The sequence below is a fragment of the Aplysia californica genome, unplaced genomic scaffold (assembly GCF_000002075.1).
Source record: "Aplysia californica isolate F4 #8 unplaced genomic scaffold, AplCal3.0 scaffold00674, whole genome shotgun sequence".
In the NCBI taxonomy this organism is placed as follows: Eukaryota; Metazoa; Mollusca; class Gastropoda; order Aplysiida; family Aplysiidae; genus Aplysia; species Aplysia californica.
In genome coordinates, this window is record NW_004797944.1 from 317,875 (window position 1) to 334,173 (window position 16,299).

The window sequence follows — 16,299 nt, forward strand, 5'->3', positions numbered from 1 at the left end:
CCTTTGAGCACATTGTAAAACAATGGTGGATCTATTATTTTTTTAAATGGAAACACATTTTGGTCAAAAAAGTGATTTTTGTTATTATTAGACTGTAGCTCGAAACGGTCAGGGGCGACTTTTGGTACCTTTCTCTGGGCGCACACACATTTTTGCAATGTCCTCACCTCTCTGGAATCGTTGAGCAAGTACACATAGGCGAACATAAAGATCCCCAGCAGGATTTCCCCCAACCTGCGCAGAAGATTGGACTTCTTATGGTCAATGATGTGAGCAAACAAAAGGTAGACCCCGATACAGCCCACCTGCCGAGAGCACATCTCTTGCTGAAAAATTTAGAAAAAGAGGCAAAAATTTATACCATATTCACATGATATCTCTACCTCTCTTTCACACACCTAAACTTAAACTGGTACCGTACATAAAACATGGACTACTGTTTTCAATTACTCTCAATAACCGTGCGCAATTCGATGATCCAACGCAATCTGGAAACGAAGGGACCGAACCACGTATTTGATTGTTCACATAATAGATTATGATGAGTTATATCCCTTTGCTGCTAGGTGTCTTGAATGGATAATGAATTGTTAAGCCAAAGTCATATAATCATTATGAGTCTATTACGCAATAATTATTTTCTTTTAAGTTTAATTAATAACAAAATTTGATCATATCACAAAACTATTGAACAGGAAGTGAAGAACTTCTTGTCATTAAGAAATATTCTATAAACAAAAGAAATATAAAACAATAACAAGGCACACAGACAAAAATAAACCCATGAAAGCTCTGCCCAGAGGACAAAAATTGAAAGCCCAGAACTATTATTGATTTTAAAAATTAAATTAACCACAACTCACCCGAAGCCACTCTTTATAATGAAGCTTGTTATTGTTGTAGAAATTATACGCAAAATAGATAAGCTGACCACAGAAGACAAGGGCAGCTTCCTTTCTCTTAATGTGTGACGACATGAAGAGGGCGCAGCCAAGGAATCCCAGTAAATTTGCGTACACAATTCGAGGATGAATTGGGGTATCTCTGAAATTGATCAGAAAGTATACAGTATTATTACAAGAATTACAATAACTAACTATTAAGTAAAAAAAACTACATTATATATTCACTTATTCAGAAAATGCCTATTTCTTCACTCAAAAAGAATTTATCTCGTTTTTCTAATTCTATGCCACCACACAAAACTCACGACGTAAGGTTTCTTGCCGAAAGACACACACACTAAACTACACCATAATGATAACGATACAATGTGAGTCAAAACAGTGAGTCTGTGTATGGCGGCAGAGATGAGAAGAGATTTATGAAATGGGGGGGGGGGTGAATGTAAGAATTTAAGTACCGTAAGTGAGATGCAGGGTAGAAGTAATAAACTCTAGTCTTTTGCTCCTACTGGAAAGTAGTCTATCACTCTTCTTGTTGTCATTCCTGGACCATAACATCTATCTCATGAAAGAAACGGAGTGACAGATACGCACGCATTCTTTCTGAAAAGTAGAGTTCTGAAAACAAGTTTTATAGGTATAGATATATATATATATATATATATATATATATATATATATAATAAAACTTTAATGGGAAGTAGGTTTTGAAACATTTGTTTCACGTCATGAACTATAAAAGTGGTGTCCATTGGGAGGATTGGTTTGGCTCAGCCAAAGATAGTAAATAACAAGATGGGCCACTCAGCCAAAAAAGTGTCTGCAGGAAGTATGCTCTTTGCTTCAGATGGCGCTGCAGTCTGTTTTGAAGCTCTCTTTCGTTTTTCCAGAAGAAGAATAGGAATAGCACCTCCTTGCGTGCGCAGATCGACTGCTGTTCATCAGCAGTTCGGGTACGTTCAGTGCGGAGTTTTAGTTTTTTAAATATTTTAATGACCTCTCGCCTTTCATTCTAAAGTCAAATTAAACGAAGAAAACCATCACCCTTTCCTCCGGAAGAGGTTTTTTGTCAGCGTAACCATTTTAAAAAAGCGTTCTTCCGAAATTTATCCCAAAACTTGCTAGTTTCACTTTGATTTTTTAAAACTCAAGTAGGGTAACTCTGTTCGCAAAGAGTGCGCTTTTGTGAAGAGGGCGCCACCAAATTTTGAGGACACTTTTTTAATTGGCTCAAAGAGAGAAGTGGCCCATCTTGTTATGTACTATCATTGGCTCAGCTCAGTCTGATTTCTTTAGACCCCTGCCTCAAACCAATAACCCGACTTGTGGCCTTGAAAACAAACGCGCTTGTTTTTAAGGACATCATCAGTTTCCTTTGGACTGTGCCATGATGGTCGATTAAAATTAAATTGCTCCTCCACAGAAGAAAATCTGGTTGGCCCCGACAAACCAAATTGAATCGAACCGATCCTGCCAACACCGCTTAAATATTAGATTTGTCATTTGTAAAATAGAAGTAGAAGCACAGGGGTGTTTTGATCTGGTGATTGGTGAAGAAAAGAATACCAGTAGATCTATCTTGTTGTGAACATCATATTATGTGATGTCAATATAAAGAAAGCCAGTTTACTGAAAAACTGCTTCAATTGCAAGTTGTAGGCCTAAAGCAAGTTGAAATAAATAAGAGAAACTGCTATTATAATAAAACCTGTGCACTACAACTACAAATTGACCATAGCCCATAGCCATAACCTTAGCTTTAAATAGTAGAGCAATGCCCATTCGATTTCACTATTCGAAATTCATGATTTTTGCGCGATTCACAGCTATTCGAAGCGTGGCAGAGCTAATCGAATGCTGAGTGATTTTTCCCCACAATGGATTTCTTCTGATTTCGTCAACCTGTAGTAAAATTAAAGCATGATAAAATATCTAAATACACTAAGGTAAATTCAACGTTACTTTCAAGTTGATTTTTGTTTTTGTAAAGTGTTTTACGGCGCTCGCAACTGCATAGGTCATATGAGCGCGCGGGACACACCTAATATTTTCAGTTGGTAGGAAAATTTTGAATTTTGCCCGGGTGGCGGCCGAAGCCTACTCTTATCGATTTTTAGACCACCAAGGGATCTTTAACGTGCGCAACTTGCACACGGGCCCTCCGAGATTTTTCGCCCTTGTCCGAGAAGGCTAGGTGTAGATCTTTCCTACCAGAAGATCAGGGGTGTGACAGAAAGACACCAGTAAGGAGAAGCCAAGGAGTAGCAGTAGAAAGGCTGCAGAAAGAGTCAGGAGCCCAGAGGAGGGGCAAAGGAGGTGACGGAGTGGGGGCAGAAAGCGGAAATGTTTCAAGTTGATGATTACGGGACAGAGTGATAAGAAGAGCAAATAACATGCCTCTAAAAGGCACTCGTGATGTACTCAATAGACCATCGCTTTGAAGCGCAGCCGGAGATTTTATGTACATTGCATAGCCTACTGAGCTCCCTTAGCTTAGCACGATTCGACATTCGAAGCACAAGGCGATATGGGTACCTAACACAGCTTCAAAGCGCGGCGGCGATATGGGTACCAACCACGGCTTCGAAGACCAGCGAATGGTTTTTTGTACGTTGGCATACTTAGCCCCCCTGGCACGATCCAACAGTCGAAGCATAAGGCTATATATATGGCTACCAGAGGCGAACGTTGAGTTGGGTTGTTTTTTTAAATTTCAGGCTGCCAGACTTACTTAGCTCCCCTTGACATTCCAAGCACAAGGTAATGAATGTTTTGATGTGATGCCATCGCATTGCAGTGTGTCGTGCGTGATTAGAGCCAGGTGTGTTTTGACAAAAAACAAAACAAAGCAAAAAAAACCACACAAAAATCAGCCAACCACCATAGCCTACTTGTGGGGAGATCCAAAAGGTTTATACAATTTGTGGGTAGGCCTAGGTGCTGTGTGTGTGTGTGGAGAGGGGGATGGCAGGCAGGGACTAATGAAATGAGAGATTAAGAGTTTTATAAGCCGTGCTGGCAAGGCTAAAAATACACACTACACACCTTACCGTTACACTCACATTGCCCTTTGTCTCAATCCTTATTCCATTGTCTGTGTTCTCTCTTACTTTATAGTTGCACTGTAGATTGTTGGAGTACATTCTGTTTCTTTGCTTTTGTTCATTTTAGGCTGGTTCTTTGATCGTTGCACTGGTGTGTAATTTCAGAGATTGCATTATCCTTCAGATTGCAAATTTGCATTCCGTTTCTATCTGTTTTGTTTGTTCAAAATTACAAGTATAGTTTGTATTGCTATTATAGGCCTATTATGCTGCCAACAGAATTCTCTTGAACCTTCAGACCAAACGGGCGAGGGCGTTAAATCGTGTTAACTAGTTTAATAATTTTACAAAAAAATCCAAGCTCTTTTCTTCACTTTCATTTTTTTTTTTCTTTTATTCTTTCTTTTTTTCTTTTTCTTGCCTCTTCTTTGCCCGTCTTCTTGAACATTCAGAGTTTGGGGCCAAAAAAGAGCCAGAGAGCCAAATGAAATTCTCAGGGCCAGGCACGATTCAAAAGAGCAAAATTTCTGGGATTTGGCTCTAAACTGACAACTCTGACTGTGACTATTCGGACACAAACACAATCCTGTGGAGCATCAGCCCCAGTAACCTCAGCCCTCGGGGTAATTTCCAGCAAAACGAGGGGGTGAGAATCGAAGCCAGTGAGAATAGCAAGACAAAGGTTATTCTCACCCGGAGTGAGGATAACCACTTCCTTTTGAGCAAGGTATACCCTAACCTTAACCCCTAACCCTAACGTACTCTAAATTTCTAGATCTACATCGAACCCTAAATCTTGGACGTTTTTTCCGTAGTTCCCACCCCGCAATTGTTATTCGCTGGTTTTGGCCCCAAGAGTAGGGGGGTTTCAGGGGGGCTAAGAAAATATGGTGGTGGATTTTACCATAATTTGATGTTTTGCAGTTGTTAGGTTTAATATCTTAGCTCGCTGCGCATCAAATGTATAGATCTAGATGTAGGGTGGTTTGGGGCAACTTCGACCTCGGGCCAAATTCCGATCACTCTACTCGCCTTCTTTGTTAACCGATTATTCGTCTGCATTCGCCGTACTCCGTGTAGTATGAAATGATTTGTCGAGTTGATTTCATTCAGAAGCTATTTTTAACCGCATTCGTTATCTGAAGTGACCCTTTTTGTCACGAACCGCGATTCCTCAACCGGCTCCGTTCCCACCGCGAACGTTTCTTGTTCGAAACAACAGTTTGACGCATTTTGCCTGCATCAAAACTTTCAGTTCTCGTCTTTGCTGACAGCACAAGAAGACCAAAAACAGGAACTATTGAAGAGTTTATATGTTATTCATTTTAAACACCATTTGGCTTATTTTATGCATTATTTATTGACTGAAAGGGTTTTTTTCTTCGGCACCCTTTTTTTATTACTGGTGAGCTCAACTTCGACCGGGGATTGGCGCAACTTCGAGCGGGGCTTGGCACAACTTCGACCGATGTTCTAGAGAGTGTTGTAATGTTTGTGTGTGTGTGCGTGTTTGTGTACATGTGTGTGTATGAGTGTGTTTCTATCTCTCTCTCTCTCTCCATTTCTGTCTCTCTGCGTGCATGCGTGCGCGCGCATGTGTGTATGAATGTATGTGCTTGTGTATGTGTGTGCGTGCGTGTGTGTGTGTTGTTAGAAACGAGTGTTGAATTAGATGGTACATAATATATTAACACCAAAAAAAGTGCCAGTGACTGGACAAAAAACCTTGATCTTTTCTTGTCTTCTTTACTTGTAATAAATGGCAATAGGCAATAAATCAAACTTAACAACAGATCCTTGTCTGACTCTAGAATGCCGTACAGGAAGTACACACAGGAACATCTGACGAAAGCTGTTGAAGCCATCAAAAATGGCCTCAGCTATCAAAAGCCTCCAAGGAGTTTGAAGTCCTGAAGGCTACATTGAACGACCACGTACGTAGCTGGTTGGTCAAGTGTGACAAAACCCCCAGGGCATGCCCTGAGCATCCCGAGGGAGACTGAGGAAAAGACGGGTTAAGAAAATTTTGGATGCAAGCTCGAGAGGGTTTTCGTTCACAAAGAGGATGGTCCTTGTGAAGGCAGGAAGGCTGGCGAGGAAGTTGAAACTCAAGATGTGATCGCCGACAAGGATCAAGTCATGGAAGTCCCCTTTGCTTCATACTTCGACTTTGAGCAGTTTGAGGAGGCCACAGAAGGAGACGCTGATTTGGGCAGCGACAGTAATGACTCAACACCCAGATCATCACAGACCCTCATCGACAATGTCTCGCGACGAGTGAGAGAGGGCTTTTGATGCAGTGATTCCTGACAGTGAGGATGCTGTCACGATCCGAGCTCCCGCCTGGTTTTGGAGAAACCACCTCTGACATATGATACAGGTTGTTCCTCCAGAAGACTGTGTCATCCCCATGGAGCTGCCTACCTTTGACGACCCGCCCCCATGAGACATCATTTTTTAACTTCACACCTCATATTAAAGGCAATATCTTGATTAATACTTAACGAATCTGTCTGAAAATTTCAGATAAGACAGTGCATTCATTTTACAGCTAGGGAAACACGGGGGAAGCAAAGTTCAGAATGTTTTTAATCTGAAATTTTTAAGCAATGCTCGAGGTAGGCATTTCTGAGTCTGATGATGATGATGGTGTTGCTGTTGATCCAGCTTTGGGAAAGCTGTTTACTCCCCCAACCCCCCTCAAGTGGCAACACCAAAGAAACCTTCGAGCAGAGCTGTCACCAGCCACAGTTTCAAGAAATGTACATCATAGTGTTTTGCAAAGTGTATGCTTTTGATATTAAGTGTAGCCTGTTAATATATATTATATCTTCTGTGTGTTGAGCCTTAGCAGCTTCCCTGTAGGCTAGGCTAAGCATTTTCTTGTGAACGGTCAATGAGTGGGGTCTTTCTGGGAGTGTATCCGCGCCAGCGTGTTTCACCCATTAGGCTTGGCTTTGGGCTCATTTGCACGTCGTGTTTAGTCCGGGTGAAGTCCTTGCGTGTGAGTGGCAAATTGTGACCAAAACACAAGGGTACCACCCAAAGTCTAGGCTACAAAACGGTGTAGGCTAGCCTAGATGGACTCTTTGTCGAAGTTGCACGAAGGTGGTCGAAGTTGGCCCAACTGCCGCTCGAATTTGAACTTACCCGGTCGAAGTGGAACCAAGTGAGGTATAATCACAAAAAAAGGTCTGGCATCGAATATCAGGGACCCCTTCATTAAAACGGAACCTGACGAAGGATCGAGAAAACATGCGATTCACTGCGTCACTTTTAGCCCGATTCTGTTACTTTTAGTTAGCATGACTCAGCAGCCCGCCGGAGCTCCCCGGCTCGGGGTCACAGGGTTAATGAGCCCTGAAGCAACTTTGCCGGTGTCGGTTAGGAAGTTCACATTTTTGGCTATGTTTAAAACTATATAACTTTTCCCCCATCCCACACAGCAAACCATTACGCGGATGTACTAAAAGCTCAATGTCTTGAGATTTATTCTGCGTTAGAATGGTTAATTTCTGTGCCTTAGTTTTTGTTCTAGACAAGTGTTTGTAGAGTACCTAATTTGTCCTATTTTTGTTACAAACTTATGAATAAATGATTGTTAATTTAAAAAAGGCTCGACAGATCTCTCCAAAATCTGTGTTAAACTGACTACGATCATGTCTTTTATACCATGAGAAATCTTAAATCTGCGCGAGTAGTAATAGTCAAGTTATAAGAGAAGAAAGATGAACATCTGCATTTTTTAACTAAAGACGATCAGCGTTAGCTCTTATTTTACTAGATTCTATAAACAAGAGAAAGTTACTCTGTGGTTGTTCAAATCATGCTGTGTCTGTGGCAGCCCGCATACAACTAAAAAGATAATTAAGGAAGTGGCTATTCTCACCCGGGGTGAGAATAGAAATACGATCTACCTCTCTCTCACCCCGGGTGAGACTTGCCAGCGTAGGCTATTCTCACCCGGTGTGAAACAAGACCTGTTTTTCCTCATTTCGGAATACTTTCTATCGGTGTGGATGATCAAATTGATAAAAGCCAAGAAAAAATTACGTTATAGCACAAAAGTAAGCTAATTTGATCGTCTTCAAAGATGCTATGGCTATTTCACTTTTCGAATCGAGCCGAACTACGCGGGTCGCCATTTTGTTTTGCCCGGAAGTTCTCGCAAGATCTACTCCTCCCCTCTCTCTCTCTGTGTGTCTCTTTCTGAATACTGTCTATCGGTGCGGACGATCAAATTGACCAAAACAAAGTTCAAAAATGATGTTAAAACACAAAAGTAAATTAATTTGGTCGTCTACTAAGATGCTACGGCTGTTTAACTTTCCCAATCGAGCCGAACTACGTGGGTTGCCATTTTGTTTTGCCCGGAAGTTCTTGCGCTAGGCCTACTCCTCTCTCTCTCTCTTTCTCTCTCTCCACTGCCCAGAGACAAAATTGCACGCTTTTAGGCTAGAAAGTGGCTATTCTCACCCGCCCGGAAGTTCTCACAAGATCAACTCCTCCCCTCTTCTCTCTCTCTCTCTGTCTCTTTCTGAATACTGTCTATCGGTGTGGACGATCAAATTGACCAAAACAAAGTTAAAAAATGATGTTAAAACACAAAAGTAAATTAATTTGGTTGTCTACAAAGATGCTACGGCTATTTAACTTTTCGAATCGAGCCGAACTACGCGGGTCGCCATTTTGTTTTGCCCGGAAATTCTCGCGCTACTCCTCTCTCTCTTTCTTTCTCTCTCTCCACTGCCCACAGACAAAATTGTACGCTTTTAGTAGGCTACAGTTGTAATGGAACGTTTGTTCACGGCACAGAATTCTACAATTTTTCTGTTATCACAGTGTAAAATTCTGTGGTTTAGGGTGAACGCAAAATTTGGTGAACGCGCACCGGGTGAGAATAGCCACAAGACTCGCCTGCACTATTCTCACTCCGGGTGAGAATAGAGGTGGCCTTTAGGCTAATACTAACACTAACAGTGAGTAGTAATAGAACGTTTTATAAGATAGAGATAGCTAAAGAGAGAGAGTGTAGAATTCTGTGGTTCAGGGTGAACGCTTAACTGGTTGGCCTAGGCTATACTATAACGGTGAACGCCCACCGGGTGAGAATAGCCAAAAGACTCGCCTGCGCTATTCTCACCCGGGGCGAGAATAGAGGTGGCCAAAGATTTAAAGCGATTAAAAACCCCCACAAAACCGTGTAAATACATGGGTAGAGGTAAACTTCTTCAATGGAATAAAAATAATGCCAGCTAACACATTCATTCTTAGTTTTCGTGTTGGAAATATGCGCGAACACAATTATAATTCAATGTAAAGAAATCAGTCACTTTGTCAGTTAGTTATTCAAAGGAAGTGGCTATTCTCATCCGGGGTGAGAATAGAAAAACGATCTACCTCTCACCCCGGGTGAGACTTGCCAGCGTAGGCTATTCTCACCAGGTGCGAAACAAGACCTGCTTTTCCTCATTTTGGAATATACTGTCTATCGGTGCGGGTGATCAAATTGATAAAAGCCAAGAAAAAATTACGTTATAGCACAAAAGTAAGCTAATTTGATCTTCTTCAAAGATGCTATGGCTATTTCACTGTTCGAATCGAGCCGAACTACGCGGGTCGCCATTTTGTTTTGCCCGGAAGTTCTCGCAAGATCTACTCCTCCCCTCTCTCTCTCTCTCTGTCTCTTTCTGAATACTGTCTATCGGTGTGGACGATCAAATTGACCAAAACAAAGTTAAAAAATGATGTTAAAACACAAAAGTGACAAAAGTAAATTAATTTGGTTGTCTACAAAGATGCTACGGCTATTTAACTTTTCGAATTGAGCAGAACTACGCGGGTCGCCATTTTGTTTTGACCGGAAGTTCTCACGCTACTCCTCTCTCTGTCTCTTTCTCTCTCTCTCTCTCCACTGCCCACATACAAAATTGTACGCTTTTAGTAGGCTACAGTTGTAATGGAACGTTTGTTCACGGCACCGAATTCTACAATTTTTCTGTTATCACAGTGTAGAATTCTGTGGTTTAGGGTGAACGCAAAATTTGTTGGCCTAGATCTAGGCTATAACAGTGAACGCGCACCGGGTGAGAATAGCCAAAAGACTAGCCTGCACTATTCTCATCCCGGGTGAGAATAGAGGTGGCCTTATTCAAATGGTCATAGAAACGCAAAATAAAGCTGGAAAAGTCTACTGATAAGCAGGCAGAAGAAGACATGTAAATTAAAATACGTACGTATTAGTGGCAGCCCTTTCTGCAAAGAGCAAAAGCAGCGTTAAAGCATTTACAAGAGGGTATTTGTGGAGTATAAACTCCAAAATTTTACAAACAATCTTCTTGTTGTTCGCCATTTTTACTTTGCAGTAATTTCCCTTTGGCGTTTACGGAGGTGGTTCCGTACTACTGTCAGTTGACAGCTGTTACAAAATACAATCATGCATTTAACGAGGAGAAAACGGGTTATTTTTCCTTTTTACGATGTATTCTCTTAATTTCACAAGATCTGTAATTGGATTTGTGAATTTCTTATACCAGTTTCAACACAATTCAAACTATTTTGTTAGGTTCTGCTGTGCCAAGAGAGGTAGCACACGATCACAGGAGAAAGAAAGGGATATCTGACTAAAAGTAAAAACTTTCGCTCACTACAGGAATCGAACCCACGCCTTCCCCGTGCAACGGCGATGAGACCCATTGCCCATTGGGGTATAGGTATTCTAACTATAAATTCCAGTGTCCATTGGCACTATCGGTGCGGTTCAATTCGGTCGGGGCTAACTTGATTGAGGGCGAAAAGCGACCATCGTGGCACAAACCGAACGAAGCCGACGGTGACCTTAAAAAACAAAACGCGTTTGTTTTCAAGGCTACGAGTCGGGCGATCGGACTGAGCCCTGGGCCCCAACACAGACGGAAGAAGAAGTAGAAGAAGAAGAAGAAGAAGAAGAAGAAGAAGAAGAAGAAGAAGAAGAAGAAGAAAAAGAAGAAGATCAGGAGAGGAAGAAAAATATGAGGTAGAGGAAGGGGAAGTAGAAAAAGAAAAAGAGGGAAGTAGAAAAAGAGGAAGAAGACACAGAAAAAATAAGAGGAAGAGGAAGTAGAAAGCAGAAGAGAAAGTCTAAAAAAAGAAGTACAAAAAGAAAAGGAAGTAGAAAAAAAAGAAGTAAGAAAGAAGAAGAGCAAGTAAGAAAAGAAGGAGTAGAAAAAAAAGAGCAAGTAGAAAAAGAAGTAGAAAAAGAAGAAGAGGAAGTAGAAAAAGAAGAGGAAGTAGAAAAAAGAAGAGGAAGTAGAAAAAGAAGAGGATGTTAAAAAAAAGGAAAGGAAGTAGAAAAAAGGAAAGGAAGAGGAAGTAGAAAAAAAGAGGAAGAGGAAGTAGAAAGAGGAGAAGAGGAAGTAGAAAAAGAAGAAGAGGAAGAGGAAGTGGGAAAAGAAGAGGAAGAAGTAGAAAAAGAAGAAAAAGTAGAAAAGGAAGTAGAAAACAAGAAGAGGAAAATTACGATGTCTGTACCTGCAAAAAAAAAAAGTATTAATAATAAAAGACAAAATGTAGTGCACTCTTTCCACAAGTGGAATGAATGATAGCCCTGAAAAGGGCTGTTGTAAAAAAAAAAGTAAAAAAGAGGGGTCCTCCAGGTTCCTCGCCGTCGATAGCCTCTATTCTTTGAGACCGGTGCCAGCGCTCCCTGTAGAGGAATCCCCGTCCTCCTTCGTGGACTCCCCTGGAGAGATATGTGGTCTCAATAAGTCCGAGGTCATGAACGGCGTGATATCTACATCCAGATCGGATGCAGAATCCAGTTCGCTCCTGTCCTCGAAAGGACAGTCGACATTGGACTCGTGAGACGACATAGAGCTCTCCAGACGTGGGTTCTCCTCGACGAACAAAGGACATACCCTCGTGTCCCGTTCTGCTTTGCCGCCGAAGCAGCAGCAGAAAAGAGCCACGAGTTTCTTTAGTTTTCTTCGAAGACGCATTATGGGCGGGTATACCCTGCTCCAGATAATGCCTTGAACTTGTCTTGAGGAAAACTTGTGCGCAATAATAGGTCAGTAGCAAGCGATAAGTCGATTTATAGTTTTCAATATTGAAATATGTAACGACGAATGAAGAAAATGACGCGACTTTATGTGTTTTGCGCGGACCTCTGGGAGTACATTGATTGTGCCAGAAAAGAAGAGAAGAAGAAAAAAAGAAAACACGGTGAAAGTTTTGCCTAGGCCTAGATCTAGGCTAGTTGATCAACAATGTTGTTGAATGCTTCCTTTGGTGTCTTTCCGTACTCCCCCGCCACATATATTCATCCAAGTGGGATGAGAGCATCGCCTCATTAGTACCACTCAAACCTGGCCATTATCGTCACCCGGTTCCGGAAGCGAGATTATTACATTGTATCCAAGATGGCCGCACTGTAAACAAAGGACCGGGACCGCAACACTGCGGTATTACCAGAAGTAAAATAGAACAAGTGCTCGAGAAAGGACGATGCGGATCCCGGGTGAGAAAGACAGTGATGATGAAGTTATCAATCATTTTATGAGAACTTCGCTGCTAGAGACAGTAGATCTTCTAGATATCTACCTTTAGATCTACCTACGTGTTTAATTTAGTGGTGCTCCATTCAAGATGGCGGACGGTTGCGACGCACTTCGTGTGCTCTGTCCTTTTCCTTTGTCTTTTCCCGGCATCATTCTCAATTGCCGCCTCTCCTGGTTCTCTCTTGTTGGAAAGTATTGCAGGTTTGAAATTGTGCAGTTTGACGGGCTGCTCCAGTCTCCATAAGTACTGTCTTCGATTTTTGTCCGATCTAGAGGTGTATCTAGAACACCGGATGTCTTGGTACCATCAAAGATAGTACAAGACAAGATGGGCCACTCAGCCTAAAAAGTGTCCGCAGGAAGTATGCTCTTTGCTTCAGATGGCGCTACAGTCTGTTTTGAAGCTCTCTTTCGTTTTTCCAGAAGAAGAATAGGAATAGCACCTCCTTGCGTGCGCAGATCGACTGCAGTTCATCAGCAGTTCGGGTACGTTCAGTGCGGAGTTTGAGGTTTTTAAAAATTTTAATGTCCTCTCGCCCTTCATTCTAAAGTCAAATTAAACGAAGAAAACCATCTCCTTTTCCTCCGGAAGAGGTTTTTTGTCAGCGTAACCATTTTTAAAAAGCGTTCTTCCGAAATTTATCCCAAAACTTGCTAGTTTCACTTTGATTTTTTAAAACTCAAGTAGGGTAACTCTGTTCGCAAAGAGTGCGCTTTTGTGAAGAGGGCGCCACCAAATTTTGAGGACACTTTTTTAATTGGCTCAAAGAGAGAAGTGGCCCATCTTGTCTTGTACTATCTTTGGTACCATGTAGATCTATATCTAGATCTATATCTATGTCTACTATGTTAATGACAAGTTTGCTTATGTGCCGATTTGTTGGCCGTGCTGTATACATCTGGATCTAGATCTATATCTAGATCTATATATGTTTTAAAAAATGTTTTCAGGGTTTCAGTCATATTATACCCGTGACTTGAGCCACGGAGATGAATTATAACTGATGATGTTGATTTTTGATTTTTATTTGTAACGAAGACTGTAATTTAGATCTAGATCTAGATCTAGATCTAGTATTCACCCGGTCCTTTCTAGTGACATGTTTTTATTGTGCTCATGCGCTTACCACATACATGTAGATGGACGTGACGTGCGTCCGTCGCGTGGTGCTCGATGGTGCGGGATTTATTATTTTTTTTACTTACGGGTTCTGCACATGGGATCTGTGACGTCTGTGACTGTGTACGCTCATGGAAATGGGCTTCACAAGGCTTTTTGCCGGCACCAAGGTATTAGCAAAGATAGTACATAACAAGATAGGCCACTTCTCTCTTTGAGCCAATTAAAAAAGTGTCCTCAAAATTTGGTGGCGCCCTCTTCACAAAAGCGCACTCTTTGCGAACAGAGTTACTCTACTTGAGTTATAAAAATTCAAAGTGAAACTAGCAAGTTTTGGGATAAATTTCGGAAGAACGCTTTTTCAAAATGGTTACCCTGACAAAAAAACTCTTCCGGAGGAAAGGGTGATGGTTTTCTTCGTTTAATTTGGCTTTAGAATGAAAGGCGAGAGGTCATTAAAAAAACAAAAACAACCTAGAACTCCACACTGAACGTACCCGAACTGCTGATGAACAGCAGTCGATCTGCGCACGCAAGGAGGTGCTATTCCTATTCTTCTTCTGGAAAAACGAAAGAGAGCTTCAAAACAGACTGCAGCGCCATCTGAAGCAAAGAGCATACTTCCTGCGGACACTTTTTTGGCTGAGTGGCCCATCTTGTTATTTACTATCATTGGTATTAGCCACTTCACTGTCAAGCCCGAGAAATGAGTTATGGAGCAGGTCTAAGAGTAAAAGTAAAAGCGCATTCCTGCATTTCATAAACCTCTGTTTATTAGACTTAAGAATTCATTGGTTGCTTTTTTTGTTTGAAGTAAATGGTTTAGTCACGTCGTGTCTCCCTCTCTACCGCTGACACTATCATCAACCCCACAATGTAAGCGACAGTGAGAGGATCTCGCGGGAAGCTGTGCGTTTACAAAACACTGCCCTCTCCTTCGCACTCTCAAAATCTTTTTAAAAAGAAAATTCTTCCAGCCACTTGAACTTGGTGGATTAGACGAAGAAAAACTTCTTGCATCTACCTACCTTTAAAGATAAAAATAAGCCATCTACATGCAGAAATAAGACCAGTAAGTAAAATGATGACCAGATGCTTGCCTATTATTGCGCAGATTGTCTTCTATCAGCAAGTGCATAATACTTATGTTGCAAAACATAATCTCTTGGAGTTAAGCTCCTGGGATTTGACATGGCGTATGCAAAAGAACAAAACCCATAAAATTAACTTTTAATTTTTTGTTTTTGATGTTATATTATATGAAATGCTGAGGAAATGTTGAGGGGTAGGAGGGATGATGGGTTGGAGCAGGATGTGAAAGGGTTCCCAGGGTTGCATGATCTGGGAAAACATCCCGCTTGCTTTGGGAGTGTTGAAGCGTTACAATCTAGACGGTCAGAGAACGTATAGGCTACAATATTATGCCTATCACTAGGCAGCACAGGAATGTCTGCATGTGGCTTCCTCCACACAGGTAAGTGGAAAAGTTATGGAGAGCAAAAAGGAAGGCGTTTTAAGCAAACCAATGTGACCGAGAGACCCTAGTATAGACCTGAAAAGAGCAGAGGAGGAAGCTTCAGGGCTATTCAAGGTCGTGGAGAAAGAGGCTAAGGAAGCCATTCATGATTTTTTTACAAGAGGTGACAGATGACAAGGCACTCTACTGATTCAGGCAGCTGTACAAAACAATGATGAAAAAGAAGCCGGCCAAAGGTGTACCAGACTTCCAAAGGGAGGACGACGTGTGGGTGCGGTCAGACCAGGAGAAAGGTGAGGCGCTGTTTGCCCGATGTATTCAGCAGACAGACCAGAGCAACGAAGAGGAACAAAAAAGGCTCCCCTGCGCAATACGCCAGCGGTGAGCTAATGAACTCTTCAACTATACCCTCAGTCACGATGACGTTGAGAGAAGAGAACAAGTGTTCTCAATACCATCCCAGGTCCAGATGGTGTACGGTTCTCTCACATGAAAGACCTTGAGGCAGACAGCATCAGGGACCTTACAGGAATCCTCAACTGGAGTCTACGGAACAGAGAGATACTGGGAGATAGGTTGGACAGCCACTTAGTAGGCTACCTGGGCGTGTGCTGAACTTTGCGGATTATGTCCTTGTACGCAGGCAGGGTAAGGACCAGCAAGAAACAACTAATGCGGTGCAACAGGAACTGGGTCGAATTGGGAAATTGTGTGTAGATCAAAACGTCAAACTCCACCCCCCACAAGGCCTGTGTTCTGTGGTGCTCGCTGAATAATCACGCAGGGAAGGCAGAGATGCCCACAGTCACTATCAACGACAGGGTCAAGAAGCGTGAGCACTCATTAAGGTGTCTAGATATCACCTTTGACAGATCACTCTCAGGTAAAGATCACATAACCAGGATCATCACAACAGCCAGAAAAGATCTCACTGCACTGAAAACCATGGCGTGTAGCAGAATGCCACGGAGAATTTTAGCCATACTATACCAGACTCTCGTGATGTCTGTGATAGAATATGGCCTCGGTCTCCTCACTTTGCCAACGTCTCAGTTGAAACGCCTTGAAAGAATTCAGAAAAATTAAATGCGGACTGTTCTTGGGTACCCTCGAGACACATCATGCCAAGCTATGGCTTATCTCCTGGACCTCCCAGCCATGATAGAACGTCACGAGATTGAAAGCGTATTTGAGAGTCAGCACCAATTATCAGAAC

General features: G+C 42.0%; 1 protein-coding gene across 1 annotated transcript in view; it reads right to left on the minus strand.

Moving 5' to 3' along the window:
* LOC101859131 (transmembrane protein 101) overlaps nucleotides 1-10,848 on the minus strand; it is a 12,909-nt gene extending 2,061 nt beyond the window's left edge. The window contains exons 1-3 of the mRNA XM_005108279.3: nucleotides 10,186-10,848; nucleotides 864-1,044; nucleotides 168-326 (exon numbers count right to left, since the gene is read on the minus strand). Of these exons, the coding sequence (XP_005108336.2) occupies nucleotides 168-326; nucleotides 864-1,044; nucleotides 10,186-10,301 (456 nt within the window). The 5' untranslated portion in view covers nucleotides 10,302-10,848. The remainder of the gene's footprint in view (nucleotides 1-167; nucleotides 327-863; nucleotides 1,045-10,185) is intronic.
* Between the last annotated feature and the right edge of the window lie 5,451 nt (nucleotides 10,849-16,299).